At 38.2% G+C, this 26,716-nt stretch overlaps 1 protein-coding gene and 7 non-coding genes across 9 annotated transcripts; all 8 read left to right on the top strand.

Moving 5' to 3' along the window:
* The first annotated feature begins 932 nt into the window (after positions 1–932).
* On the top strand, positions 933–1,005 carry trnav-aac (transfer RNA valine (anticodon AAC)). The gene has a single exon. It is a non-coding gene; the product is annotated as a tRNA-Val (tRNA).
* Positions 1,006–3,532: 2,527 nt separating this feature from the next.
* LOC115186717 (uncharacterized) lies at positions 3,533–25,513 on the top strand. 2 transcript variants are annotated; one of them, XM_029746247.1, is made up of 3 exons: positions 3,533–4,950; positions 10,981–10,984; positions 25,268–25,513. In XM_029746247.1, the coding sequence occupies exons 1-3, from the start codon at positions 3,725–3,727 to the stop codon at positions 25,295–25,297; spliced, it is 1,260 nt and encodes a 419-aa protein (XP_029602107.1). In that variant the 5' UTR covers positions 3,533–3,724; the 3' UTR covers positions 25,298–25,513. The 2 variants fall into 2 exon arrangements, with proteins under 2 accessions (XP_029602107.1, XP_029602106.1); XM_029746246.1 differs by lacking the exon at positions 10,981–10,984 and adding an exon at positions 7,868–7,872.
* Positions 12,135–12,207, top strand: trnal-caa (transfer RNA leucine (anticodon CAA)). The gene has a single exon. It is a non-coding gene; the product is annotated as a tRNA-Leu (tRNA).
* On the top strand, positions 15,703–15,775 carry trnav-aac (transfer RNA valine (anticodon AAC)). Its single transcript has one exon. It is a non-coding gene; the product is annotated as a tRNA-Val (tRNA).
* Positions 16,124–16,196, top strand: trnav-aac (transfer RNA valine (anticodon AAC)). Its single transcript has one exon. It is a non-coding gene; the product is annotated as a tRNA-Val (tRNA).
* trnav-cac (transfer RNA valine (anticodon CAC)) lies at positions 16,339–16,411 on the top strand. The gene has a single exon. It is a non-coding gene; the product is annotated as a tRNA-Val (tRNA).
* trnav-aac (transfer RNA valine (anticodon AAC)) lies at positions 17,395–17,467 on the top strand. Its single transcript has one exon. It is a non-coding gene; the product is annotated as a tRNA-Val (tRNA).
* On the top strand, positions 24,111–24,183 carry trnav-uac (transfer RNA valine (anticodon UAC)). The gene has a single exon. It is a non-coding gene; the product is annotated as a tRNA-Val (tRNA).
* Positions 25,514–26,716: the final 1,203 nt, after the last annotated feature.

Genomic DNA, 26,716 nt, shown 5'->3' with positions numbered 1-26,716 from the left:
ATAGTTATTTTCATAAATGCCTTATTTTGGAAATTCGAATACGTGCCATGAATATCTGTAAAATTCGGTTTACTCCTTGCAGAAAAATCAAGCAGCAGTTTCTGTAGTCTAGTGGTTATCACGTTCGCTTTACACAAGAAAGGTCCTCGGTTCGAAACCGGGTGGAAACAGTGTCTATTTGACATGTGCAGTAGGTACTGTACTTTTAACAGAGAATAGTTATTTTCATAAATTCTGTATTTTGGAAATTCGAATACGTGCCATGAATATCTGTAAAATTCGGTTTACTCATTGCAGATAATTGTAGCAGCAGTTTCTGTAGTGTAGTGGTTATCACATTTGCTTCACACGCGAAAGGTCCCTGGTTCGAAACCGGGCGGAAACAACGCTCATTGACACATTCAAGAAGTACTATAGCGGTAACAGAGAATTTCATTGATGCCTTATTTTGGAAATTCGAATACGTGCCATGAATATCAGTAAAATTCGGTTTACTCCTTGTAGCTAAATGTAGCAGCAGTTTCTGTAGTGTAGTGGTTATCAAGTTCGCTTAACACGCAAAAGGTCCTTGGATCGAAACCAGGCGGAAACAATGCTCATTGACACAGTCAAGAAGTACTACAGCGGTAACAGAGAATTTCATTAATCCCTTAATTCGGAAATTCGAACACATGCCATGAATATCTTTAAAATTCGGTTTACTCCTTGCAGCTAATTGCAGTACTAGTTTCTGTGGTGTAGTGGTTATCACGGTTGCTTCACACACGAAAGGTCCCTGGTTCGAAACCAGCGGAAACAATGCTCATTGACACAGTCAAGAAGTACTACAGCGGTAACAGAGAATTTCATTAATAGCTTATTTTGGAAATTCGAATACGTGCCATGAATATCTGTAAAATTCGGTTTACTCCTTGCAGAAAAATCAAGCAGCAGTTTCTGTAGTGTAGTGGTTATCACGTTTGCTTAACACGCAAAAGGTCCTCGGATCGAACCTGGGCGGAAACAGTGCTCTTTGTCACGTGCAGTAGGTACTGTACTTTTAACAGAGAATAGTTATTTTCATAAATTCTGTATTTTGGAAATTCGAATACGTGCCATGAATATCTGTAAAATTCGGTTTACTCATTGCAGATAATTGTAGCAGCAGTTTCTGTAGTGTAGTGGTTATCAGGTTTGCTTCACACGCGAAAGGTCCCTGTTTCGAAACCGGGCGGAAACAACGCTCATTGACACATTCAAGAAGTACTATAGCGGTAACAGAGAATTTCATTAATGCCTTATTTTGGAAATTCGAATACGTGCCATGAATATCAGTAAAATTCGGTTTACTCCTTGTAGCTAAATGTAGCAGCAGTTTCTGTAGTGTAGTGGTTATCAAGTTCGCTTAACACGCAAAAGGTCCTTGGATCGAAACCGGGCGGAAACAGTTCTCTTTAACACGTGCAGTAGGTACTTTACTTTAAACAGAGAATAGTTATTTTCATAAATACCTAATTTTGGAAATTTGAACACGTGCCATGAATATCAGTAAAATTCGGTTTACTCCTTGTAGCAAACTGTAGCAGCAGTTTCTGTAGCGTAGTGGTTATCACGTTCGCTTAACACGCGAAAGGTCCTCTGTTTGAAACCTGGCGGAAACAGTGCTCTTTGACATGTGCAGTAGGCACTGTACTTTTAACAGAGAATAGTTATTTTCATAAATACCTTATTTTGGAAATTCCAACGCGTGCCATGAATATCTTTAAAATTCGGTTTACTCCTTGCAGCTAAATGTACCAGCAGTTTCTTTACTGTAGTGGTTATCACATTAGCTTTACACGCGAAAGGTTGTCGGTTTGAAACCGGGCAGAAACAGTGCTCTTTGACACATGCAGTAGGTACTGTACTTTAAACAGAGAATAGTTATTTTCATAAATGCCTTATTTTGGAAATTCGAATACGTGCCATGAATATCTGTAAAATTCGGTTTACTCCTTGCAGAAAAATCAAGCAGCAGTTTCTGTAGTCTAGTGGTTATCACGTTCGCTTTACACAAGAAAGGTCCTCGGTTCGAAACCGGGTGGAAACAGTGTCTATTTGACATGTGCAGTAGGTACTGTACTTTTAACAGAGAATAGTTATTTTCATAAATTCTGTATTTTGGAAATTCGAATACGTGCCATGAATATCTGTAAAATTCGGTTTACTCATTGCAGATAATTGTAGCAGCAGTTTCTGTAGTGTAGTGGTTATCACATTTGCTTCACACGCGAAAGGTCCCTGGTTCGAAACCGGGCGGAAACAACGCTCATTGACACATTCAAGAAGTACTATAGCGGTAACAGAGAATTTCATTGATGCCTTATTTTGGAAATTCGAATACGTGCCATGAATATCTGTAAAATTCGGTTTACTCCTTGTAGCAAAATGTAGCAGCAGTTTCTGTAGTGTAGTGGTAATAATGTTTGCTTAACACGCAAAAGGTCCTCGGTTCGAAACCGGGCGGAAACAGTGCTCTTTGTCACGTGCAGTAGGTACTTTACTTTAAACAGAGAATAGTTACTCTCATAAATACCTAATTTTGGAAATTTGAACACGTGCCATGAATATCAGTAAAATTCGGTTTACTCCTTGTAGCAAACTGTAGCAGCAGTTTCTGTAGTGTAGTGGTTATCACGTTCGCTTAACACGCGAAAGGTCCTCTGTTTGAAACCGGGCGGAAACAGTGCTCTTTGACATGTGCAGTAGGCACTGTACTTTTAACAGAGAATAGTTATTTTCATAAATACCTTATTTTGGAAATTCCAACGCGTGCCATGAATATCTTTAAAATTCGGTTTACTCCTTGCAGCTAATTGTACCAGCAGTTTCTTTACTGTAGTGGTTATCACATTAGCTTTACACGCGAAAGGTTGTCGGTTTGAAACCGGGCAGAAACAGTGCTCTTTGACACATGCAGTAGGTACTGTACTTTAAACAGAGAATAGTTATTTTCATAAATGCCTTATTTTGGAAATTCGAATACGTGCCATGAATATCTGTAAAATTCGGTTTACTCCTTGTAGCAAAATGTAGCAGCAGTTTCTGTAGTGTAGTGGTAATAACGTTTGCTTAACACGCAAAAGGTCCTCGGTTCGAAACCGGGCGGAAACAGTGCTCTTTGTCACGTGCAGTAGGCACTGTACTTTTAACAGAGAATAGTTATTTTCATAAATTCTGTATTTTGGAAATTCGAATACGTGCCATGAATATCGGTAAAATTCGGTTTACTCCTTGCAGCTAATTGTAGAAGCAGTTTCTGTAGTGTAGTGGTTATCACGTTCGCTTAACACGCGAAAGGTCCCTGGTTCGAAACCTGCGGAAACAATGCTCATTGACACATTCAAGAAGTACTATAGCGGTAACAGAGAATTTCATTAATGCCGTATTTTGGAAATTCGAATACGTGCCATGAATATCTGTAAAATTCGGTTTACTCCTTGCAAAAAAATCAAGCAGCAGTTTCTGTAGTGTAGTGGTAATAACGTTCGCTTTACACGCCCCTTTTTAGAGTTTCAGAAGTGGAAGAGAAGCAGGTGTCTGAGTGCTTGAGAGAGAATATCGTTGTTTTTGGAGGTCTATTTGCTTTATAAGTTTGAAAGTTTGTGAGTGACTGTAGTGAAGTTTCTGTGAAACTTTTTTGCTATTGTCCCCCATCAGCGTGAGCTGTTTGGGGGATATTGCTTAAAATAACCGGACAGACAACATGTCTTCGACATCAAGAATACAAACGACGACGAGAAAGGACAACAGTGAAATCAGAATGTTAAACGAAGAACTGAAAAAAAGAACAAATGAGAAGGAACTGACGGTGAACGTGGAAATAAGTGGAGAAGGGAAAATAACAACGATGGAATTGCTGAGAGGAATAAAGGAAGTTTGCGGAGCAATACTGGGATGTCGAATGAAAGACGGAAATAAGTATGAAATAACAATGTCTCATGTAAATGGAAAAGAAAGACTAATAGACGGGCTAAAGATAAAGAACTGTCAAATCATGGCTAAAGAATTAGGGAACGATGAGCTGGTGGTGTCCTTTTTGAACTTGCCCGCATACATTACGGATGAGGAGATAGAAGAGAAACTAAAAGGCTGGAATGTGAAGGCGACCACGCCAATCAAGAGGAGGATGTGGCCAGGAACGGACATTGTAGATGGGACGAGATTTTGCAAGGTAAAGTTTACAGACAATGTGCAATCCTTGCCATATTCTACTAAATTTAACACTGTCGAGGGATTTGAATATTTTCGTGTAATCCACGACAATCAAGTGAAGGTATGTAGATTATGTATTCAGCCGGGGCACATACTAAAGGAATGTCCGGAATTCACATGCCACAAATGTAGTGAACAAGGGCATTATGCCAGAGAATGTCGGAACATAGGAAATGTGTGCAAAATGAGTGACAGACCCAAAGTTAGATGTAGCTGTAATAAGGGAGAAGATCACTTACTTTTGCAAACAATGGACCTCACGTCTGAGGAAGGGGAGGGGAGTGTGCCGATGGAGAGAGAGGATGAGAGTGACATGGAGAGTGTGACTCCAGAGACAATGGCAGATAAGCTTGAAGAGCCTGTAATGTCTTATGGCAAAGCACGAGGCGGGGTTTTAGTCTCTGCTGCTGACAAGGTGGAACAGCAGCACATGATGGGTGAAATACATACACAGGTGGAGATGGTGCAAGGTGCTTCTCAGGTGCCTGAGCCAGCTTTAAGCCTGTGTGAGAATTACACCAAAGAGTGCGTTGGGTCCACTGAAGTCACGGGCACTGTTAAAGCGCACTTTTCAAAAGGCTTCAAAGCCGCTCCCCCCAAAAATCCAAATAAAGAGACGGATGATGAAATAGATGGTGAGGATCTTCAGTTGTTTGTAAAAAATAAGAGGTCATTGTCGAAAACCAGGGAGATGATGGGATTTGGAAAAAAGAAAAAGTAGGATTTGAAAGGACTTGTTTGACTCTGATTATACTTCTGCAAACATTAATAATGATTACAGTCGCATCCCTAAACGGTAACAGTTTGAGAAACATGAGAAAATTTGAGCAGGTATTAGTGTCTGTTAAGGCAGACATGTTGTGTTTTCAAGAGACCAATTGGACAGAATCCAAAATGCAGGAGATTAAGAGTAAATGGTCTGATTTAATTTTTTGTAGTCATGGAGGAGATAAAACATGTGGTGTGGCTATTTTGATAAAAAATGATGTGGTGCAGAATGTAAAACAAATATATGCTGACAATGATGGTAGACTTATTGTAATTGAATTTGAAGTTCAAAATGTAGTTTTTCGTTTAATTAATGTTTATGCTTCAAATATTGAATCTGAAAGGAGAGAAATGTTTCACAAATTAAAAACACTGTGCTCAGAAAACTGTATACTGATAGGAGATTTTAATGTGAGGTGTAGTAGAATGGATGCCTCTAGTTGTGCTAAATTCAGATATGACTCTTCTAGAAATGCATTATGGAAACTTATGAATGAGGAGAATCTAGTAGATATATGGAGGGCTGAAAATCCAAACAGAAGAGTATTCTCTAGAAGGCAGGTGGTTCTAAAGGAATTAAAACAAAGCAGAATTGATTTATGTCTAGCAAAACAAGAATTGTTTCATATACATATACAAGGTGTCATATACCTTTACAGCATATAGTGATCATGCAGTAATGTCATTTGAAATGGGTTTTGGTGTGGAGAGGAGAGGAGAGGGGGAGGTGTATGGTGTTTAAATGCCAGTCTGTTAAAGGAGGAAGGATATAGAAATGAAATTGTTGAATGTATTAATGATGAAATGTCTAATGTACTGTTAAAAGAGAATGTGTGTTTATGGTGGGAGGAAGTGAAAGTAAAAGTAAAAAATAGGAGTATTAGGTACGCAAAAAATCATAACCGGTTAGATAAGCAGAAAGAAATAATGCTTAGGAATAGGATGTTGCATGAACTTGAAAAGGCTGATACGGATCCAGACTATGATGTTGTGAATTATTTGAAAATCCATGCAGAGCTGGGTAGTTATGAAAAAAAGAAATGTTTGGGTGCTATTGTTAGGAGCAGGGCACAGTACGCTTTGGAGGGAGAGAAATGTACATCCTTTTTTTGGGGTCTGGAAAAAAGAAAACAAACTAAGAGTTACATTGTAGAGTTGGAAGATGAAAGAGGTGTAAAGGTAAACGATTTTGTTGGGATCTTAGAGACAGTTGAAACCTTTTACAGAAATCTTTACAAAAAGAATGATGTAGATAAAGTCTGTGTTGTAAAAGTGTTGGATACAATTAGTGCCAAAGTATCGCAGGCAGAGAGAATGATGTGTGATGAAGAGATTTCGATTATGGAAATCAAGGAAGCAATTGTTAGCACGCAAGGTAATAAAAGTCCGGGTTTGGACGGTTTAACAAATGAGTTCTATAAAGTCTTTGTAGATATTTTAGCACCCATTTTAGTGAGGCTGTTTCATTATATGGAAGATAATAAGGAAATCCCTGAGTCTATGTCAACTGGAATGTTAACGATCTTATTCAAAAATAGGGGCAGTAGATTAAAGTTAGAAAATTATAGGCCTATTAGCCTTCTAAATTCAGACTATAAGATACTGACTAAAGTGTTAGCGAATAGGATGAAAAAGGTGATTGGGAGTATTATTGAATCAACACAAGCCTACGGCATACCTGGAAGAGATATTGCAGATGTAATTTGTACAATTAGGGATGTTGTTAATCAAATGAAAAATGAAGGTGGTATAGTTTTAAGTTTGGATTTTAACAAAGCTTTTGATAGAGTGGAGCACAGCTTTTTATTACAAACTATGGAGAGGTTTGGGTTTGGGCCAAAGTTTGAATCTTGGATCAACCTGTTGTATAGTGGGGCTAAAAGTTGTGTGAAATGTAACGGAGTGTTAACAGATACTTTCCCTGTGGAGAGGTCAGTAAGGCAGGGCTGTCCTTTGTCAGCTCTGCTGTACAGTGTTTCTACAGAACCGTTAGCTACATTGATAAATAGTAATAAAGAAGTAAGGGGTGTTGGAATCCCAGGTGGCGGTGTCAGTGTTGTACATCAGTACGCTGATGACACTACTTGTACTGTGAAGGATATAGAAAGTATTGGAAGCATTATGGAAATCATAGATATATATGGCAAGGCAACGGGTGCTAAAGTTAATATAGAGAAGACTGAAATAATGTTTGTTGGGGATATCAATGTAAAAGGGTGTGAGATTCCATTCAAGAGCGCAAAGGATTTTATTAAAGTGCTGGGAGTAAACATTGGTGTAAAGGAGAAAGAGGCAAAAGATATAACTTGGACTGGGATCCTTAATAAAGTCAAGCTAACGTTGAATTTCTGGAAAAATAGAAAACTTAAGTTACAAGGGAAAGTAATTGTTGCAAATGCTTTGGTATTATCCAAATTTGTGTATGTTTTGGGAGTCCTGGACATGCCGGAGTGGGTCCTAAATGAATTGAATAATGTGGTGTCAAATTTTATATGGGATGGTAAAGGAGTGAGAATAGCTCAGAAAACATTGATTGCTGACTATGTGGATGGAGGTTTAAAACTTGTAGATTTAGATGTCAAAAGAAAAGCTATTAGGATAAAAACAGTAAAGAAATATTTGTATGACAGTGAAGATTATGGCTGGAAACACTTCTTTAAAGTCTACTTAGAGGAGAGTGGTGGTTGTGAGGATAATGGTTTATTGATGGGGCTTAAAAGGGCAATGTTTGAAAAGGTACCAGATTTTTATAAAGAGGTGCTAAATGCATGGGCAGAGTTGTTGCCTAATGTATATTATGAATGTGGACATATTGACCTGATTATGAATCAACCTATATTTCTGAATGAGAAAATCAAGAACAAAGAAAAAGTTTTGTATAATAAAGTATTTATGAGTGCAGGTCTACGGCAAATAAAAGATTATACATATGAGGTAATTCCAGGGTTTTTACCTGGGGAAGCTATTTTTGACATAATCAATGAATGGGATGAAGAGGTGGGAAGGGGAACAGTGAATAATATGTATAACAAGATAAAGAATAGTATACCAAGAGCATGGGTTGATTTAATAAATAGTGAAGTTGAAAGAGAAGATTTATTTGTATTTCCTAATTTGTTCATTGGTAGCAGTAAGAAGAAAGTACATTTATCTAGTATACCAGTGAAAAGATTGTATAGAATAATGGTAGGAAAAGTGTGTAGAAGGCCGGCTGCTGAGAAATTTTGGAAAGTAGTTTTTCCGGAATTAGATGAAAAAAAGATATGGGAAAATTTAAATGTAAAATATAATAGTAAGGAGTGTGAAAATAATGATTTCAAATTAAGACATAATAGAATATTTACAAAGGTGGTGTTAAAGCAAATTAATGGTGAGATAGAAAGGGAATGCGATGTATGTGGACGTTTCCCGGAAACTCTAATGCATTTGTTTATAGAATGTGAGGATTTAAAATATTTTTTTTGTAAAGTTAAGGAAACGTTATGTAGAAACTGGGGGGGAGATTTCGTGAAAAAGTATGCGTGGGAGGAACTTTTGTTATTTGGAGTGTCTGGTAAATGTGAGGGTGTTAATGTGTGTTTGTTGAATATGGTTTTGAGTTTTGTGAGGTATGCTATTTTTTGTAGGAGGAATTATGTTTCTTTTGACAGAAAGAGGGTTCAGGTGTGGAGTATCTTTATAGCACTGTTCAGTAAACACATAGATATGTTGTTTAATTATGGGATGGAACATTTTGATGAATCTTTTGTTGAAGGGAGTGGGTTAATTTCACGAGAGGAGAGTGGAGGTATCACTTATAATTTTTGAAAGCACTGTTTTGATATTTACTTTGTTTTTCATTGGGTCCCTTGAATTTGATAGGGGGTGAATTGTTCACCAGCTTCTGTTAGTCTAGTGTCTTCTGTATTGTTCTCTGTGGATTGTACTGTAAACAGTAGATTGTACTGTAAATATTGTAAACAAACATTTTTGATAATAAAAAAAATAAATAAAAAAAACACGCGAAAGGTCCCTGGTTCGAAACCAGGCGGAAACAACGCTCATTGACAAATTCAAGAAGTACCGTAGTGGTAACAGAGAATTTCATTAGTGCCTTATTTTGGAAATTCGAATACCTGCCATGAATATCTTTAAAATTCGGTTTACTCCTTGCAGCTAATTGTACCAGCAATTTCTGTACTGTATTGGTTATCACATTCGCTTTACACTCGAAAGGTCCTCGGATTGAAACCGGGCAGAAACAGTGCTCTTTGACATATACAGTAGGTACAGTACTTTAAACAGAGAATAATTATTTTCATAAATGCCTTATTTTGGAAATTCGAATACGTGCCATGAATATCTGTAAAATTCGGTTTACTTTTTGCAGAAAAATCAAGCAGCAGTTTCTGTAGTCTAGTGGTTATCACGTTCGCTTTACACGCGAAATGTCCTCGGTTCGAAAAACGGGTGGAAACAGTGCTCTTTAACACGTGCAGTAGGTACTATACTTTTAACAGAGAATAATTATTTTCATAAATACCTAATTTTGGAAATTTGAACACATGCCATGAATATCAGTAAAATTCGGTTTACTCCTTGCAGACAATTGTAGCAGCAGTTTCTGTAGTGTAGTGGTTATCACGTTTGCTTCACAAGTGAAAGGTCCCTGGTTCGAAACCGGGTGCAAACAACGCTCATTGACAAATTCAAGAAGTACTATAGCGGTAACAGAGAATTTCATTGATGCCTTATTTTGGAAATTCGAATACGTGCCATGAATATCTGTAAAATTCGGTTTACTCCTTGTAGCAAACTGTAGCAGCAGTTTCTGTAGTGTAGTGGTTATCACATTTGCTTAACACGCGAAAGGTCCTCGGTTCGAAACCGGGTGGAACCAGTGCTCTTTGTCACGTGCAGTAGGCACTGTACTTTTAACAGAGAATAGTTATTTTCATAAATTCTGTATTTTGGAAATTCGAATACGTGCCATGAATATCTGTGAAATTCGGTTTACTCCTTGTAGCAAACTGTAGCAGCAGTTTTTGTAGTGTAGTGGTTATCAAGTTAGCTTAACACGCGAAAGGTCCCTGGTTCGAAACCAGGCGGAAACAACGCTCATTGACAAATTCAAGAAGTACCGTAGTGGTAACAGAGAATTTCATTAGTGCCTTATTTTGGAAATTCGAATACCTGCCATGAATATCTTTAAAATTCGGTTTACTCCTTGCAGCTAATTGTACCAGCAGTTTCTGTACTGTAGTGGTTATCACATTCGCTTTACACGCGAAAGGTCCTCGGATTGAAACCGGGCAGAAACAGTGATCTTTGACATATACAGTAGGTACTGTACTTTAAACAGAGAATAATTATTTTCATAAATGCCTTATTTTGGAAATTCGAATACGTGCCATGAATATCTGTAAAATTCGGTTTACTTTTTGCAGAAAAATCAAGCAGCAGTTTCTGTAGTCTAGTGGTTATCACGTTCGCTTTACACGCGAAATGTCCTTGGTTCGAAAAACGGGTGGAAACAGTGCTCTTTAACACGTGCAGTAGGTACTATACTTTTAACAGAGAATAATTATTTTCATAAATACCTAATTTTGGAAATTTGAACACATGCCATGAATATCAGTAAAATTCGGTTTACTCCTTTCAGACAATTGTAGCAGCAGTTTCTGTAGTGTAGTGGTTATCACGTTTGCTTCACACGTGAAAGGTCCCTGGTTCGAAACCGGGTGGAAACAATGCTCATTGACACATTCAAGAAGTACTATAGCAGTAACAGAGAATTTCATTAATGCCTTATTTTGGAAATTCGAATACGTGCCATGAATATCTGTAAAATTCGGTTTACTCCTTGTAGCGAACTGTAGCAGCAGTTTCTGTATTGTAGTGGTAATCACGTTTGCTTAACACGCGAAAGGTCCTAGGTTCGAAACCGGGTGGAAACAGTGCTCTTTGACACGTGCAGTAGGTACTGTACTTTTAACAGAGAAAAGTTATTTTCATAAATTCTGTATTTTGGAAATTCCAATACGTGCCATGAATATCAGTAAAATTCGGTTTCCTCCTCGTAGCTAAATGTAGCAGCAGTTTCTGTAGTGTAGTGGTTATCACGTTCGCTTAACACGCCAAAAGTCCTTGGTTCGAAACTGGGTGGAAACAGTGTTATTTGAGACGTGCAGTAGGTATTGTACTTTTAACAGAGAAAAGTTATTTTCATAAATTCTGTATTTTGGAAATTCGAATACGTGCCATGAATATCTGTAAAATTCGGCTTACTCCTTGCAGATAATTGTAGCAGCAGTTTCTGTATTGTAGTGTTTATCACGTTTGATTCACACGTGAAAAGGTCCCTGGTTCGAAACCGGGCGGAAACAATGCTCATTGACACATTCAAGAAGTACTATAGCGGTAACAGAGAATTTCATTAATGCCTTATTTTGGAAATTCGAATACGTGCCATGAATATCTGTAAAATTCGGTTTACTCATTGTAGCAAAATGTAGCAGCAGTTTCTGTAGTGTAGTGGTAATCACATTTGCTTAACACGCGAAAGGTCCTTGGTTCGAAACCGTGTGGAAACAGTGCTCTTTGTCACGTGCAGTAGGCACTGTACTTTTAACAGAGAATAGTTATTTTCATAAATTCTGTATTTTGGAAATTCGAATACGTGCCATGAATATCTGTAAAATTCGGTTTACTCCTTGTAGCAAACTGTAGCAGCAGTTTTTGTAGTGTAGTGGTTATCAAGTTAGCTTAACACGCGAAAGGTTCCTGGTTCGAATCCAGGCGGAAACAACGCTCATTGACAAATTCAAGAAGTACCGTAGTGGTAACAGAGAATTTCATTAGTGCCTTATTTTGGAAATTCGAATACCTGCCATGAATATCTTTAAAATTCGGTTTACTCCTTGCAGCTAATTGTACCAGCAGTTTCTGTACTGTAGTGGTTATCACATTCGCTTTACACGCGAAAGGTCCTCGGATTGAAACCGGGCAGAAACAGTGCTCTTTAACACGTGCAGTAGGTACTATACTTTTAACAGAGAATAATTATTTTCATAATAACTAATTTTGGAAATTTGAACACATGCCATGAATATCAGTAAAATTCGGTTTACTCCTTGCAGACAATTGTAGCAGCAGTTTCTGTAGTGTAGTGGTTATCACGTTTGCTTCAAACGCGAAAGGTCCCTGGTTCGAAACCGCGTGGAAACAAAGCTCATTGACAAATTCAAGAAGTACTATAGCGGTAACAGAGAATTTCATTGATGCCTTATTTTGAAAATTCGAATACGTGCCATGAATATCTGTAAAATTCGGTTTACTCCTTGTAGCAAACTGTAGCAGCAGTTTCTGTAGTGTAGTGGTTATCACGTTTGCTTAACACGCGAAAGGTCCTAGGTTCGAAACCGGGTGGAAACAGTGCTATTCGACACGTGCAGTAGGTACTGTACTTTTAACAGAGAAAAGTTATTTTCATAAATTCTGTATTTTGGAAATTCCAATACGTGCCATGAATATCAGTAAAATTCGGTTTCCTCCTCGTAGCTAAATGTAGCAGCAGTTTCTGTAGAGTAGTGGTTATCACGTTTGATTCACACGCGAAAGGTCCCTGGTTCGAAACCGGGTGGAAACAATGCTCATTGACACATTCAAGAAGTACTATAGCGGTAACAGAGAATTTCATTAATGCCTTATTTTGGAAATTCGAATACGTGCCATGAATATCTGTAAAATTCGGTTTACTCCTTGTAGCAAAATGTAGCAGCAGTTTCTGTAGTGTAGTGGTAATCACGTTTGCTTAACACGCGAAAGGTCCTCGGTTCGAAACCGGGTGGAAACAGTGCTCTTTGTCACGTGCAGTAGGCACTGTACTTTTAACAGAGAATAGTTATTTTCATAAATTCTGTATTTTGGAAATTCTAATACGTGCCATGAATATCTGTAAAATTCGGTTTACTCCTTGTAGTAAACTGTAGCAGCAGTCTTTGTAGTGTAGTGGTTATCAAGTTAGCTTAACACTCGAAAGGTCCCTGGTTCGAAACCAGGCAGAAACAACGCTCATTGACAAATTCAAGAAGTACCGTAGTGGTAACAGAGAAATTCATTAGTGCCTTATTTTGGAAATTCGAATACCTGCCATGAATATCTTTAAAATTCGGTTTACTCCTTGCAGCTAATTGTACCAGCAGTTTCTGTACTGTAGTGGTTATCACATTTGCTTTACACGCGAAAGGTCCTCGGATTGAAACCGGGCAGAAACAGTGCTCTTTGACATATACAGTAGGTACTGTACTTTAAACAGAGAATAATTATTTTCATAAATGCCTTATTTTGGAAATTCGAATACGTGCCATGAATATCTGTAAAATTCGGTTTACTTTTTGCAGAAAAATCAGGCAGCAGTTTCTGTAGTCTAGTGGTTATCACGTTCGCTTTACACGCGAAATGTCCTCGGTTCGAAACCGGGTGGAAACAGGGATCTTTAACACGTGCAGTAGTTACTATACTTTTTACAGAGAATAGTTATTTTCATAAATACCTAATTTTGGAAATTTGAACACATGCCATAAATATCAGTAAAATTCAGTTTACTCCTTGCAATAATTGTAGCAGCAGTTTCTGTAGTGTAGTGGTTATCACGTTTGCTTCACACGCGAAAGGTCCCTGGTTCGGAAACAACGCTCATTGACACATTCAATTAGTACCACAGAGAATTTCATGAATCCCTTATTTTGGAAATTCGAATAGGTTCCATGAATATCAGTAAAATTCGGTTTACTCCTTGCAGCTAATTGTAGCAGCAGTTTCTGTAGTGTAGTGGTTATCACGTTCGCTTAACACGTGAAAAGTCCTCGGTTCGAAACCGGGCGGAAACAGTGCTCTTTGACACGTGCAGTAGGCACTATACTTTTAACAGAGAATAGTTATTTTCATAAATTCTGTATTTTGGAAATTCGAATACGTGCCATGAATATCTGTAAAATTCGGTTTACTCCTTGTAGATAAATGTAGCAGCAGGTTCTGTAGTGTAGTGGTTATCACGTTTGCTTCACATGCGAAAAGTCTTTGGTTTGAAACCGGTTGGAAACAACGCTCAATGACATATTCAAGAAGTATCATAGTGGTAACAGAGAAATTCGTTAATGCCTTATTTAGGAAATTCGAATACGTGCCATGAATATCGGTAAAATTCGGTTTACTCCTTGCAGCTAATTGTAGAAGCAGTTTCTGTAGTGGTTTTCACTTTTGCATAACACACGAAAGGTCCTCGAATCTAAACCGGGCGGAAACATTGCTCTTTAACACGTGCAATAGGTACTTTACTTTTAACAGAGAATAGTTATTTTCATAAATACCTAATTTTTGGAAATTTGAACACGTGCCATGAATATCGGTAAAATTCGGTTTACTCCTTGCAGCTAATTGTAGCAGCAGTTTCTGTAGTCTAGTGGTTATCACGTCGAACCGAGGATGCGAAATGTCCTCGGATCGAAACCGGGCGGAAACAGTGCTCTTTGACACGTACAGTAGGTACTGTACTTTTAACAGAGAATAGTTATTTTCATAAATACCTAATTTTTGGAAATTTGAACACGTGCCATGTATATCAGTAAAATTCGGTTTACTCCTTGCAAGATAATTGTAGCAGCAGTTTCTGTAGTGTAGTGGTTATCACGTTTGCTTCACATGCGAAAAGTCGTTGGTTCGAAACCGGTCGGAAACAACGCTCAATGACACATTCAAGAAGTATCATAGTGGTAACAGAGAAATTCGTTAATGCCTTATTTTTGAAATTCGAATACGTGCCATGAATATCTGTAAAATTCGGTTTACTCCTTGTAGCAAAATGTAGCAGCAGTTTCTGTAGTGTAGTGGTTATCACGTTCGCTTTACACGCGAAAGGTCCTCGAATCAAAACCGGGTTGAAATAGTGCTCTTTGACACGTGCAGTAGGTACTGTACTTTTAACAGAGAATAGTTATTTTCATAAATTCTGTATTTTGGAAATTCGAATACGTGCCATGAATATCTGTAAAATTCGGTTTACTCCTTGCAGATAATAGTAGCAGCAGTTTCTGTAGTGTAATGGTTATCACGTTTGCTTCACATGCGAAAGGTCACTGGTTCGAAACAGGGCGGCAACGATGCTCATTGACACATTAAAGAAGTACTATAGCGGTAACAGAGAATTTCATTAATGCCTTATTTTGGAAATTCGAATACGTGCCATGAATATCGGTAAAATTTGGTTTACTCCTTGCAGCTAATTGTAGAAGCAGTTTCTGTAGTGTAGTGGTTATCAAGTTTGCTTAACACGCAAAAGGTCCTCGGATCGAAACCGGGCGGAAACAGTGCTCTTTGACACATGCAGTAGGTACTTTACTTATAACAGAGAATAGTTATTTTCATAAATACCTAATTTTGGAAATTTGAACACGTGCCATGAATATCAGTAAAATTCGGTTTACTCCTTGCAGCTAATTGTAGCAGCAGTTTCTGTAGTGTAGAAGTTATCACGTTTTCTTCACACGCGAAAGGTCCCTGGTTCGAAACCGGGTGGAAACAGTGCTCTTTGACACGTGCAGTAGGTACTGTACTTTTAACAGAGAAAAGTTATTTTCATAAATTCTGTATTTTGGAAATTCCAATACGTGCCATGAATATCAGTAAAATTCGGTTTCCTCCTCGTAGCTAAATGTAGCAGCAGTTTCTGTAGTGTAGTGGTTATCACGTTCGCTTAACACGCGAAAGGTCCTCGGTTCGAAACCGGGCGGAAACAGTGCTCTTTGTCACGTGCAGTAGGTACTGTACTTTTAACAGAGAATAGTTATTTTCATAAATTCTGTATTTTGGAAATTCGAATACGTGCCATGAATATCTGTAAAATTCGGTTTACTCCTTGCAGATAATTGTAGCAGCAGTTTCTGTAGTGTAGTGGTTATCACGTTTGCTTCACATGCGAAAGGTCCCTGGTTCGAAACAGGGCGGAAACGATGCTCATTGACACATTCAAGAAGTACTATAGCGGTAACAGAGAATTTCATTAATGCCATATTTTGGAAATTCGAATAAGTGCCATGAATATCTGTAAAATTCGGTTTAATCCTTGTAGCAAAATGTAGCAGCAGTTTCTGTAGTGTAGTGGTAATCACGTTCGCTTAACACGCGAAAGGTCCTCGGATCGAAACCGGGCAGAAACAGTGCTCTTTAACACGTGCAGTAGGTACTTTACTTTTAACAGAGAATAGTTATTTTCATAAATACCTAATTTTGGAAATTTGAACAAGTGCCATGTATATCAGTAAAATTCGGTTTACTCCTTGCAAGATGATTGTAGCAGCAGTTTCTGTAGTGTAGTGGTTATCACATTTGCTTCACACGCGAAAGGTCCCTGGTTCGAAACCGGGCGGAAACAAAGCTCATTGACACATTCAAGAAGTACTGTAGCGGTAACAGAGAATTTCATTAATCCCTGATTTTGGAAATTCGAATACGTGCCATGAATATCTGTAAAATTCGGTTTACTCCTTGTAGCAAAATGTAGCAGCAGTTTCTGAAGTGTAGTGGTAATCACGTTTGCTTAACACGCGAAAGGTCCTCGGTTCGAAACCGGGTGGAAACAGTGCTCTTTGTCACGTGCAGTAGGCACTGTACTTTTAACAGAGAATAGTTATTTTCATAAATTCTGTATTTTGGAAATTCGAATACGTGCCATGAATATCTGTGAAATTCGGTTTACTCCTTGTAGCAAACTGTAGCAGCAGTTTTTGTAGTGTAGTGGTTATCAAGTTAGCTTAACACGCGAAAGGTCCCTGGTTCGAAACCAGGCGGAAACAACGCTCATTGACAAATTCAAGAAGTACAGTAGTGGTAACAGAGAATTTCATTAGTGCCTTATTTTGGAAATTCGAATACCTGCCATGAATATCTTTAAAATTCGGTTTACTCCTTGCAGCTAATTGTACCAGCAGTTTCTGTACTGTAGTGGTTATCACATTCGCTTTACACGCGAAAGGTCCTCGGATTGAAACCGGGCAGAAACAGTGCTCTTTGACATATACAGTAGGTACTGTACTTTAAACAGAGAATAATTATTTTCATAAATGCCTTATTTTGGAAATTCGAATACGTGCCATGAATATCTGTAAAATTCGGTTTACTCCTTGTAGCAAACTCTAGCAGCAGTTTCTGTAGTGTAGTGCTTATCACGTTTGCTTAACACGCGAAAGGTCCTCGGTTCGAAACCGGGTGGAAACAGTGCTCTTTGACACGTGCAGTAGGTACTGTACTTTTAACAGAGAAAAGTTATTTTCATAAATTCTGTATTTTGGAAATTCCAATACGTGCCATGAATATCAGTAAAATTCGGTTTCCTCCTCGTAGCTAAATGTAGCAGCAGTTTCTGTAGTGTAGTGGTTATCACGTTCGCTTAACACGCGAAAAGTCCTTGGTTCGAAACCGGGTGGAAACAGTGCTATTTGACACATGCAGTAGGTATTGTACTTTTAATAGAGAAAAGTTATTTTCATAAATTCTGTATTTTGGAAATTCGAATACGTGCCATGAATATCTGTAAAATTCGGCTTACTCCTTGCAGATAATTGTAGCAGCAGTTTCTGTAGTGTAGTGTTTATCACGTTTGATTCACACGCGAAAGGTCCCTGGTTCGAAAACGGGCGGAAACAATGCTCATTGACACATTCAAGAAGTACTATAGCGGTAACAGAGAATTTCATTAATGCCTTATTTTGGAAATTCGAATACCTGCCATGAATATCTTTAAAATTCGGTTTACTCCTTGCAGCTAATTGTACCAGCAATTTCTGTACTGTATGATGTGGTGCAGAATGTAAAACAAATATATGCTGACAATGATGGTAGACTTATTGTAATTGAATTTGAAGTTCAAAATGTAGTTTTTCGTTTAATTAATGTTTATGCTTCAAATATTGAATCTGAAAGGAGAGAAATGTTTAACAAATTAAAAACACTGTGCTCAGAAAACTATATACTGATAGGAGATTTTAATGTGAGGTGTAGTAGAATGGATGCCTCTAGTTGTGCTAAATTCAGATATGACTCTTCTAGAAATGCATTATGGAAACTTATGAATGAGGAGAATCTAGTAGATATATGGAGGGCTGAAAATCCAAACAGAAGAGTATTCTCTAGAAGGCAGGTGGTTCTAAAGGAATTAAAACAAAGCAGAATTGATTTATGTCTAGCAAAACAAGAATTGGTGCAGAATGTTAAGAAGGTGTCATATACCTTTACAGCATATAGTGATCATGCAGTAATGTCATTTGAAATGGGTTTTGGTGTGGAGAGGAGAGGGGGAGGTGTATGGTGTTTAAATGCCAGTCTGTTAAAGGAGGAAGGATATAGAAATGAAATTGTTGAATGTATTAATGATGAAATGTCTAATGTACTGTTAAAAGAGAATGTGTGTTTATGGTGGGAGGAAGTGAAAGTAAAAGTAAAAAATAGGAGTATTAGGTACGCAAAAAATCATAACCGGTTAGATAAGCAGAAAGAAATAATGCTTAGGAATAGGATGTTGCATGAACTTGAAAAGGCTGATACGGATCCAGACTATGATGTTGTGAATTATTTGAAAATCCATGCAGAGCTGGGTAGTTATGAAAAAAAGAAATGTTTGGGTGCTATTGTTAGGAGCAGGGCACAGTACGCTTTGGAGGGAGAGAAATGTACATCCTTTTTTTGGGGTCTGGAAAAAAGAAAACAAACTAAGAGTTACATTGTAGAGTTGGAAGATGAAAGAGGTGTAAAGGTAAACGATTTTGTTGGGATCTTAGAGACAGTTGAAAACTTTTACAGAAATCTTTACAAAAAGAATGATGTAGATAAAGTGTGTGTTGTAAAAGTGTTGGATACAATTAGTGCCAAAGTATCGCAGGCAGAGAGAATGATGTGTGATGAAGAGATTTCGATTATGGAAATCAAGGAAGCAATTGTTAGCACGCAAGGTAAAAAAAGTTCGGGTTTGGACGGTTTAACAAATGAGTTCTATAAAGTCTTTGTAGATATTTTGGCACCCATTTTAGTGAGGGTGTTTCATTATATGGAAGAGAATAAGGAAATCCCTGAGTCTATGTCAACTGGAATGTTAACGATCTTATTCAAAAATAGGGGCAGTAGATTAAAGTTAGAAAATTATAGGCCTATTAGCCTTCTAAATTCGGACTATAAGATACTGACTAAAGTGTTAGCGAATAGGATGAAAAAGGTGATTGGGAGTATTATTGAATCAACACAAGCCTACGGCATACCTGGAAGAGATATTGCAGATGTAATTTGTACAATTAGGGATGTTGTTAATCAAATGAAAAATGAAGGTGGTATAGTTTTAAATTTGGATTTTAACAAAGCTTTTGATAGAGTGGAGCACAGCTTTTTATTACAAACTATGGAGAGGTTTGGGTTTGGGCCAAAGTTTGTATCTTGGATCAACCTGTTGTATAGTGGGGCTAAAAGTTGTGTGAAATGTAACGGAGTGTTAACAGATACTTTCCCTGTGGAGAGGTCAGTAAGGCAGGGCTGTCCTTTGTCAGCTCTGCTGTACAGTGTTTCTACAGAACCGTTAGCTACATTGATAAATAGTAATAAAGAAGTAAGGGGTGTTGGAATCCCAGGTGGCGGTGTCAGTGTTGTACATCAGTATGCTGATGACACTACTTGTACTGTGAAGGACATAGAAAGTATTGGAAGCATTATGGAAATCATAGATATATATGGCAAGGCATCGGGTGCTAAAGTTAATATAGAGAATACTGAAATAATGTTTGTTGGGGATATCAATGTAAAAGGGTGTGAGATTCCATTCAAGAGCGCAAAGGATTTTATTAAAGTGCTGGGAGTAAACATTGGTGTAAAGGAGAAAGAGGCAAAAGATATAACTTGGACTGGGATCCTTAATAAAGTCAAGCTAACGTTGAATTTCTGGAAAAATAGAAAACTTAAGTTACAAGGGAAAGTAATTGTTGCAAATGCTTTGGTATTATCCAAATTTGTGTATGTTTTGGGAGTCCTGGACATGCCGGAGTGGGTCCTAAATGAATTGAATAATGTGGTGTCAAATTTTATATGGGATGGTAAAGGAGTGAGAATAGCTCAGAAAACATTGATTGCTGACTATGTGGATGGAGGTTTAAAACTTGTAGATTTTAGATGTCAAAAGAAAAGCTATTAGGATAAAAACAGTAAAAAAATATTTGTATGACAGTGAAGATTATGGCTGGAAACACTTCTTTAAAGTCTACTTAGAGGAGAGTGGTGGTTGTGAGGATAATGGTTTATTGATGGGGCTTAAAAGGGCAATGTTTGAAAAGGTACCAGATTTTTATAAAGAGGTGCTAAATGCATGGGCAGAGTTGTTGCCTAATGTATATTATGAATGTGGACATATTGACCTGATTATGAATCAACCTATATTTCTGAATGAGAAAATCAAGAACAAAGAAAAAGTTTTGTATAATAAAGTATTTATGAGTGCAGGTCTACGGCAAATAAAAGATTATACATATGAGGTAATTCCAGGGTTTTTACCTGGGGAAGCTATTTTTGACATAATCAATGAATGGGATGAAGAGGTGGGAAGGGGAACAGTGAATAATATGTATAACAAGATAAAGAATAGTATACCAAGAGAATGGGTTGATTTAATAAATAGTGAAGTTGAAAGAGAAGATTTATTTGTATTTCCTAATTTGTTCATTGGTAGCAGTAAGAAGAAAGTACATTTATCTAGTATACCAGTGAAAAGATTGTATAGAATAATGGTAGGAAAAGTGTGTAGAAGGCCGGCTGCTGAGAAATTTTGGAAAGTAGTTTTTCCGGAATTAGATGAAAAAAAGATATGGGAAAATTTAAATGTAAAATATAATAGTAAGGAGTGTGAAAATAATGATTTCAAATTAAGACATAATAGAATATTTACAAAGGTGGTGTTAAAGCAAATTAATGGTGAGATAGAAAGGGAATGCGATGTATGTGGACGTTTCCCGGAAACTCTAATGCATTTGTTTATAGAATGTGAGGATTTAAAATATTTTTTTTGTAAAGTTAAGGAAATGTTATGTAGAAACTGGGGGGGAGATTTCGTGAAAAAGTATGCGTGGGAGGAACTTTTGTTATTTGGAGTGTCTGGTAAATGTGAGGGTGTTAATGTGTGTTTGTTGAATATGGTTTTGAGTTTTGTGAGGTATGCTATTTTTTGTAGGAGGAATTATGTTTCTTTTGACAGAAAGAGGGTTCAGGTGTGGAGTATCTTTATAGCACTGTTCAGTAAACACATAGATATGTTGTTTAATTATGGGATGGAACATTTTGATGAATCTTTTGTTGAAGGGAGTGGGTTAATTTCACGAGAGGAGAGTGGAGGTATCACTTATAATTTTTGAAAGAACTGTTTTGATATTTACTTTGTTTTTCATTGGGTCCCTTGAATTTGATAGGGGGTGAATTGTTCACCAGCTTCTGTTAGTCTAGTGTCTTCTGTATTGTTCTCTGTGGATTGTACTGTAAACAGTAGATTGTACTGTAAATATTGTAAACAAACATTTTTGATAATAAAAAAAAAAATAAAAAAAGAAAAAACACGCGAAAGGTCCCTGGTTCGAAACCAGGCGGAAACAACGCTCATTGACAAATTCAAGAAGTACCGTAGTGGTAACAGAGAATTTCATTAGTGCCTTATTTTGAAAATTCGAATACCTGCCATGAATATCTTTAAAATTCGGTTTACTCCTTGCAGCTAATTGTACCAGCAGTTTCTGTACTGTAGTGGTTATCACATTCGCTTTACACGCGAAAGGTCCTCGGATTGAAACCGGGCAGAAACAGTGCTCTTTGACATATACAGTAGGTACTGTACTTTAAACAGAGAATAATTATTTTCATAAATGCCTTATTTTGGAAATTCGAATACGTGCCATGAATATCTGTAAAATTCGGTTTACATTTTGCAGAAAAATCAAGCAGCAGTTTCTGTAGTCTAGTGGTTATCACGTTCGCTTTACACGTGAAATGTCCTCGGTTCGAAAAACGGGTGGAAACAGTGCTCTTTAACACGTGCAGTAGGTACTATACTTTTAACAGAGAATAATTATTTTCATAAATACCTAATTTTGGAAATTCGAATACGTGCCATCAATATCAGTAAAATTCGGTTTACTCCTTGCCGACAATTGTAGCAGCAGTTTCTGTAGTGTAGTGGTTATCACGTTTGCTTCACACGCGAAAGGTCCTCGGTTCGAAACCGGGTGGAAACAGTGCACTTTGACATGTGCAGTAGGTACTGTACTTTTAACAGAGAAAGTTATTTTCATAAATTCTGTATTTTGGAAATTCCAATACGTGCCATGAATATCAGTAAAATTCGGTTTCCTCCTCGTAGCTATATGTAGCAGCAGTTTCTGTAGTGTAGTGGTTATCACGTTCGCTTAACATGCGAAAAGTCCTCGGTTCGAAACCGGGTGGAAACAGTGCTATTTGACAAATGCAGTAGGTACTGTACTTTTAACAGAGAAAAGTTATTTTCATAAATTCTGTATTTTGGAAATTCGAATACGTGCCATGAATATCTGTAAAATTCGGTTTACTACTTGTAGCAAAATGTAGCAGCAGTTTCTGTAGTGTAGTGGTAATCACGTTTGCTTAACACGCGAAAGGTCCTCGGTTCGAAACCGGGTGGAAACAGTGCTCTTTGTCACGTGCAGTAGGCACTGTACTTTTAACAGAGAATAGTTATTTTCATAAATTCTGTATTTTGGAAATTCGAATACGTGCCATGAATATCTGTAAAATTCGGTTTACTCCTTGTAGCAAACTGTAGCAGCAGTTTTTGTAGTGTAGTGGTTATCAAGTTAGCTTAACACGCGAAAGGTCCCTGGTTCGAAACCAGGCGGAAACAACGCTCATTGACACATTCAAGAAGTACTATAGCGGTAACAGAGAATTTCATTAATGCCTTATTTTGGAAATTCGAATACGTGCCATGAATATCTGTAAAATTCGGTTTACTACTTGTAGCAAAATGTAGCAGCAGTTTCTGTAGTGTAGTGGTAATCACGTTTGCTTAACACGCGAAAGGTCCTCGGTTCGAAACCGGGTGGAAACAGTGCTCTTTGTCACGTGCAGTAGGCACTGTACTTTTAACAGAGAATAGTTATTTTCATAAATTCTGTATTTTGGAAATTCGAATACGTGCCATGAATATCTGTAAAATTCGGTTTACTCCTTGTAGCAAACTGTAGCAGCAGTTTTTGTAGTGTAGTGGTTATCAAGTTAGCTTAACACGCGAAAGGTCCCTGGTTCGAAACCAGGCGGAAACAACGCTCATTGACAAATTCAAGAAGTACCGTAGTGGTAACAGAGAATTTCATTAGTGCCTTATTTTGGAAATTCGTATACCTGCCATGAATATCTTTAAAATTCGGTTTACTCCTTGCAGCTAATTGTACCAGCAGTTTCTGTACTGTATTGGTTATCACATTCGCTTTACACGCGAAAGGTCCTCGGATTGAAACCGGGCAGAAACAGTGCTCTTTGACATATACAGTAGGTACAGTACTTTAAACAGAGAATAATTATTTTCATAAATGCCTTATTTTTGAAATTCGAATATGTGCCATGAATATCTGTAAAATTCGGTTTACTTTTTGCAGAAAAATCAAGCAGCAGTTTCTGTAGTCTAGTGGTTATCACGTTCGCTTTACACGCGAAATGTCCTCGGTTCGAAAAACGGGTGGAAACAGTGCTCTTTAACACGTGCAGTAGGTACTATACTTTTAACAGAGAATAATTATTTTCATAAATACCTAATTTTGGAAATTTGAACACATGCCATGAATATCAGTAAAATTCGGTTTACTCCTTGCAGACAATTGTAGCAGCAGTTTCTGTAGTGTAGTGTTTATCACGTTTGCTTCACACGCGAAAAGTCCACGGTTCGAAACCGGGCGGGGACAACGCTCATTTACACATTCAAGAAGTACCATAGTGGTAACAGAGAAATTCATTATTTTGGAAATTTGAATACGTGCCATGAATATCTGTAAAATTCGGTTTACTCCTTGCAGAAAAATTAAGTAGCAGTTTCTGTAGTGTAGTGGTTATCACGTTTGCTTTACACGCGAAAGGTCCTCGGTTTGAAACCGGGCGGAAACAGTGCTCTTTGACACGTGCAGTAGGTACTGTACTTTTAACAGAGAATAGTTATTTTCATAAATGCCTAATTTTGGAAATTCGAACGCGTGCCATGAATATCTGTAAAATTCGGTTTACTCCTTGTAGCTAAATGTAGCAGCAGTTTCTGTGGTGTAGTGGTTATCACGTTTGCTTCACACGCGAAAAGTCCCTGGTTCGAAACCGGGCGGGGACAACGCTCATTGACACATTCAAGAAGTATCATAGTGGTAACAGAGAAATTCATTAATGCCTTATTTTGGAAATTCGAATACGTGCCATGAATATCGGTAAAATTCGTTTTACCACTTGCAGAAAGATCGAGCAGCGGTTTCTGTAGTGTAGTGGTTATCAAGTTTGCTTAACACGCGAAAGGTCCTCGGTTCGAAACCGGGCGGAAACAGTGCTCTTTGACACGTGTTGATGATCAGTTACTTGAGAAGGAGACCAAGTCAGGACGCTGGACCGGGTGGATTCAATTATAGTAAGGCATTTTATTATGAGACAAAGATATTTTGCAAAGCGTGCACGGACTCCTTCGTTTAGCTCATAGGGAACTAGCGGAAGAGAGCGCCGAAACATGGTGTGCATCCAATTTATACAATGAAATAACAGTGTGTTGACGTAGGTTGAGTCTAGTAGGTCCGCTCTCCTGACTGGTCGATGAGTGGAGGGACGGTCCATTCTCCAGGTGGTGTCGACTTCCCATTGGCCCTGGGCAGTGTCCTTTGTCCTCGGAGTCCAACACCCCTAAGTGTGTTTTTCTGCTAATTCGTGTCTGGTTGGTTACGATATTCATGGAATGTTGTTTTTTACACCAGTGGTCAGTTCGTGTGGCTAGGGCGCTTTCATGTCTTGACATTTTTGTGTGAGTGCTTAAGTCAGCCATCTGTCTCTGGGTGTGGTCGTGATTGGTATCAGTTGGTTGCTCAATATGTCTCTGGAATTTTGTTGTGTGCTGTTGTGAAGCATGTTGTGCAAATGCCCTCCTTATAGATCATTAGGTAAAACGTTAGATTATCTTTATTACAAATCCCCCTCTTCACGTCTGCAAGACGTGACAAAGAAAAAGGGGAACAGGCTTGCTCGGCGGTAGGTACTTGTCGTCTCATTGATCTGAACTTTCACTCGGTCCGTAGCTCACCATCTGCTCCGTTATCATCTCTCTAAAGTTCTGGTTATTAAACCTCTTGCACACGGGACCAAACAACAACCACACAACCCAAACACACTCATACAGGTTAAAGCAGCCCATAATACAGTTCTTGCAACACTTTTCCATTTCCCAAACATGAGCTGTGTTATCAAAAATGTACGTACAGCAATGAACCTAATCATTCTACCTACACCATCCTCTTTGCCCGTAACCTATCGAGAGTCAGTCTATTTTACCAGGTCATGAGGGAGGTGGCGGATAATTGGTCAGAGAACCTCTTTACTGCATCCCCTGTTTCATTCATGAATCTCTGTTGATTAAATGATGTCATTAATTCAATCCACATTATTATTTATTGTCAACTACCAACATAATGTAGTGTTAAAGCCTTCACATATTTGATTCATAACTTTGTATTCATCTGGAACCTCCCTGAGGATGCCAATAGCATCCATCTAGACAAAGCCATTCCCATCCTTATCAAAACTCCTCCTGTACCTACTTTAGCCTCCTATAACTGGTCTCTTATCACTAATTCAAACTGGTTGGACCAATAACCCCAGGGCGCAAGTTCCTAACCACCCTTTGTGGTAATTCTTGTCGTATGCGTCCTTTGCTGGTACTAGCCCACCCTTCATCAGCCATAGGTGCTATGAGGTTACACATTTTCTCCTGTGCTTTCAAACCTAAGTCAGTCACATTAACGATTACCTTTCCAGCCGTTAAAATCATCTCAATTCTCGGTGCCATTCTTGTATCTATAACACTGGTGCTCATCAGGAATCCAGGTGAACCGAGGTGGGTTGGCTGAGTACTTCAATCTGGCCAACCCCAATTCCTGTACAGTTGTCTGCTTCCCCAAGGAATTGTTTAATGCTCACCTAAAATTCTACATCTTGATCTTCTTTGATTCCTTATTCTGTACGTCACTCATCAGTGTATTATATAGTTTATCTTCTACTTCTTCTCAATGACAACGGTATCGTATGATTAGTACCCGAAGGTGTTGGATCTGAATGTATCAGAAAGATTAGATTATGATGCAGCTCAGAGCCTCTACTCTTCCCAAAAACCGTCAACCCTCTCCTGCCCTTAGTCGATCTGCTAGGTACCACCCCATACTCACACCTCTAGGAGCACACACAGTGATGAACGGTCGGGATAGGAAATCTTCTTTAAGGAGGTAACCCCCGGACCTTATTGGTTCTCGGTTCTTCTCCTAACTCTGTGTGTGATCATCAGTGCTCATATGTGTACATACCTTCTTGCAGTGGGTAACGTGGACCCATGTGACTCTCTCAGCTTTCCTACTGGCAAAGGCAATGGTTTAATAGCACCTGGTATGGGCCTTCCCAACGG

The sequence above is a fragment of the Salmo trutta genome, unplaced genomic scaffold, assembly GCF_901001165.1.
Source record: "Salmo trutta unplaced genomic scaffold, fSalTru1.1, whole genome shotgun sequence".
Classification (NCBI taxonomy): Eukaryota; Metazoa; Chordata; class Actinopteri; order Salmoniformes; family Salmonidae; genus Salmo; species Salmo trutta.
Note: the sequence above shows the minus strand (reverse complement) of the source record. Positions and strands in the feature narration are given on the sequence as shown.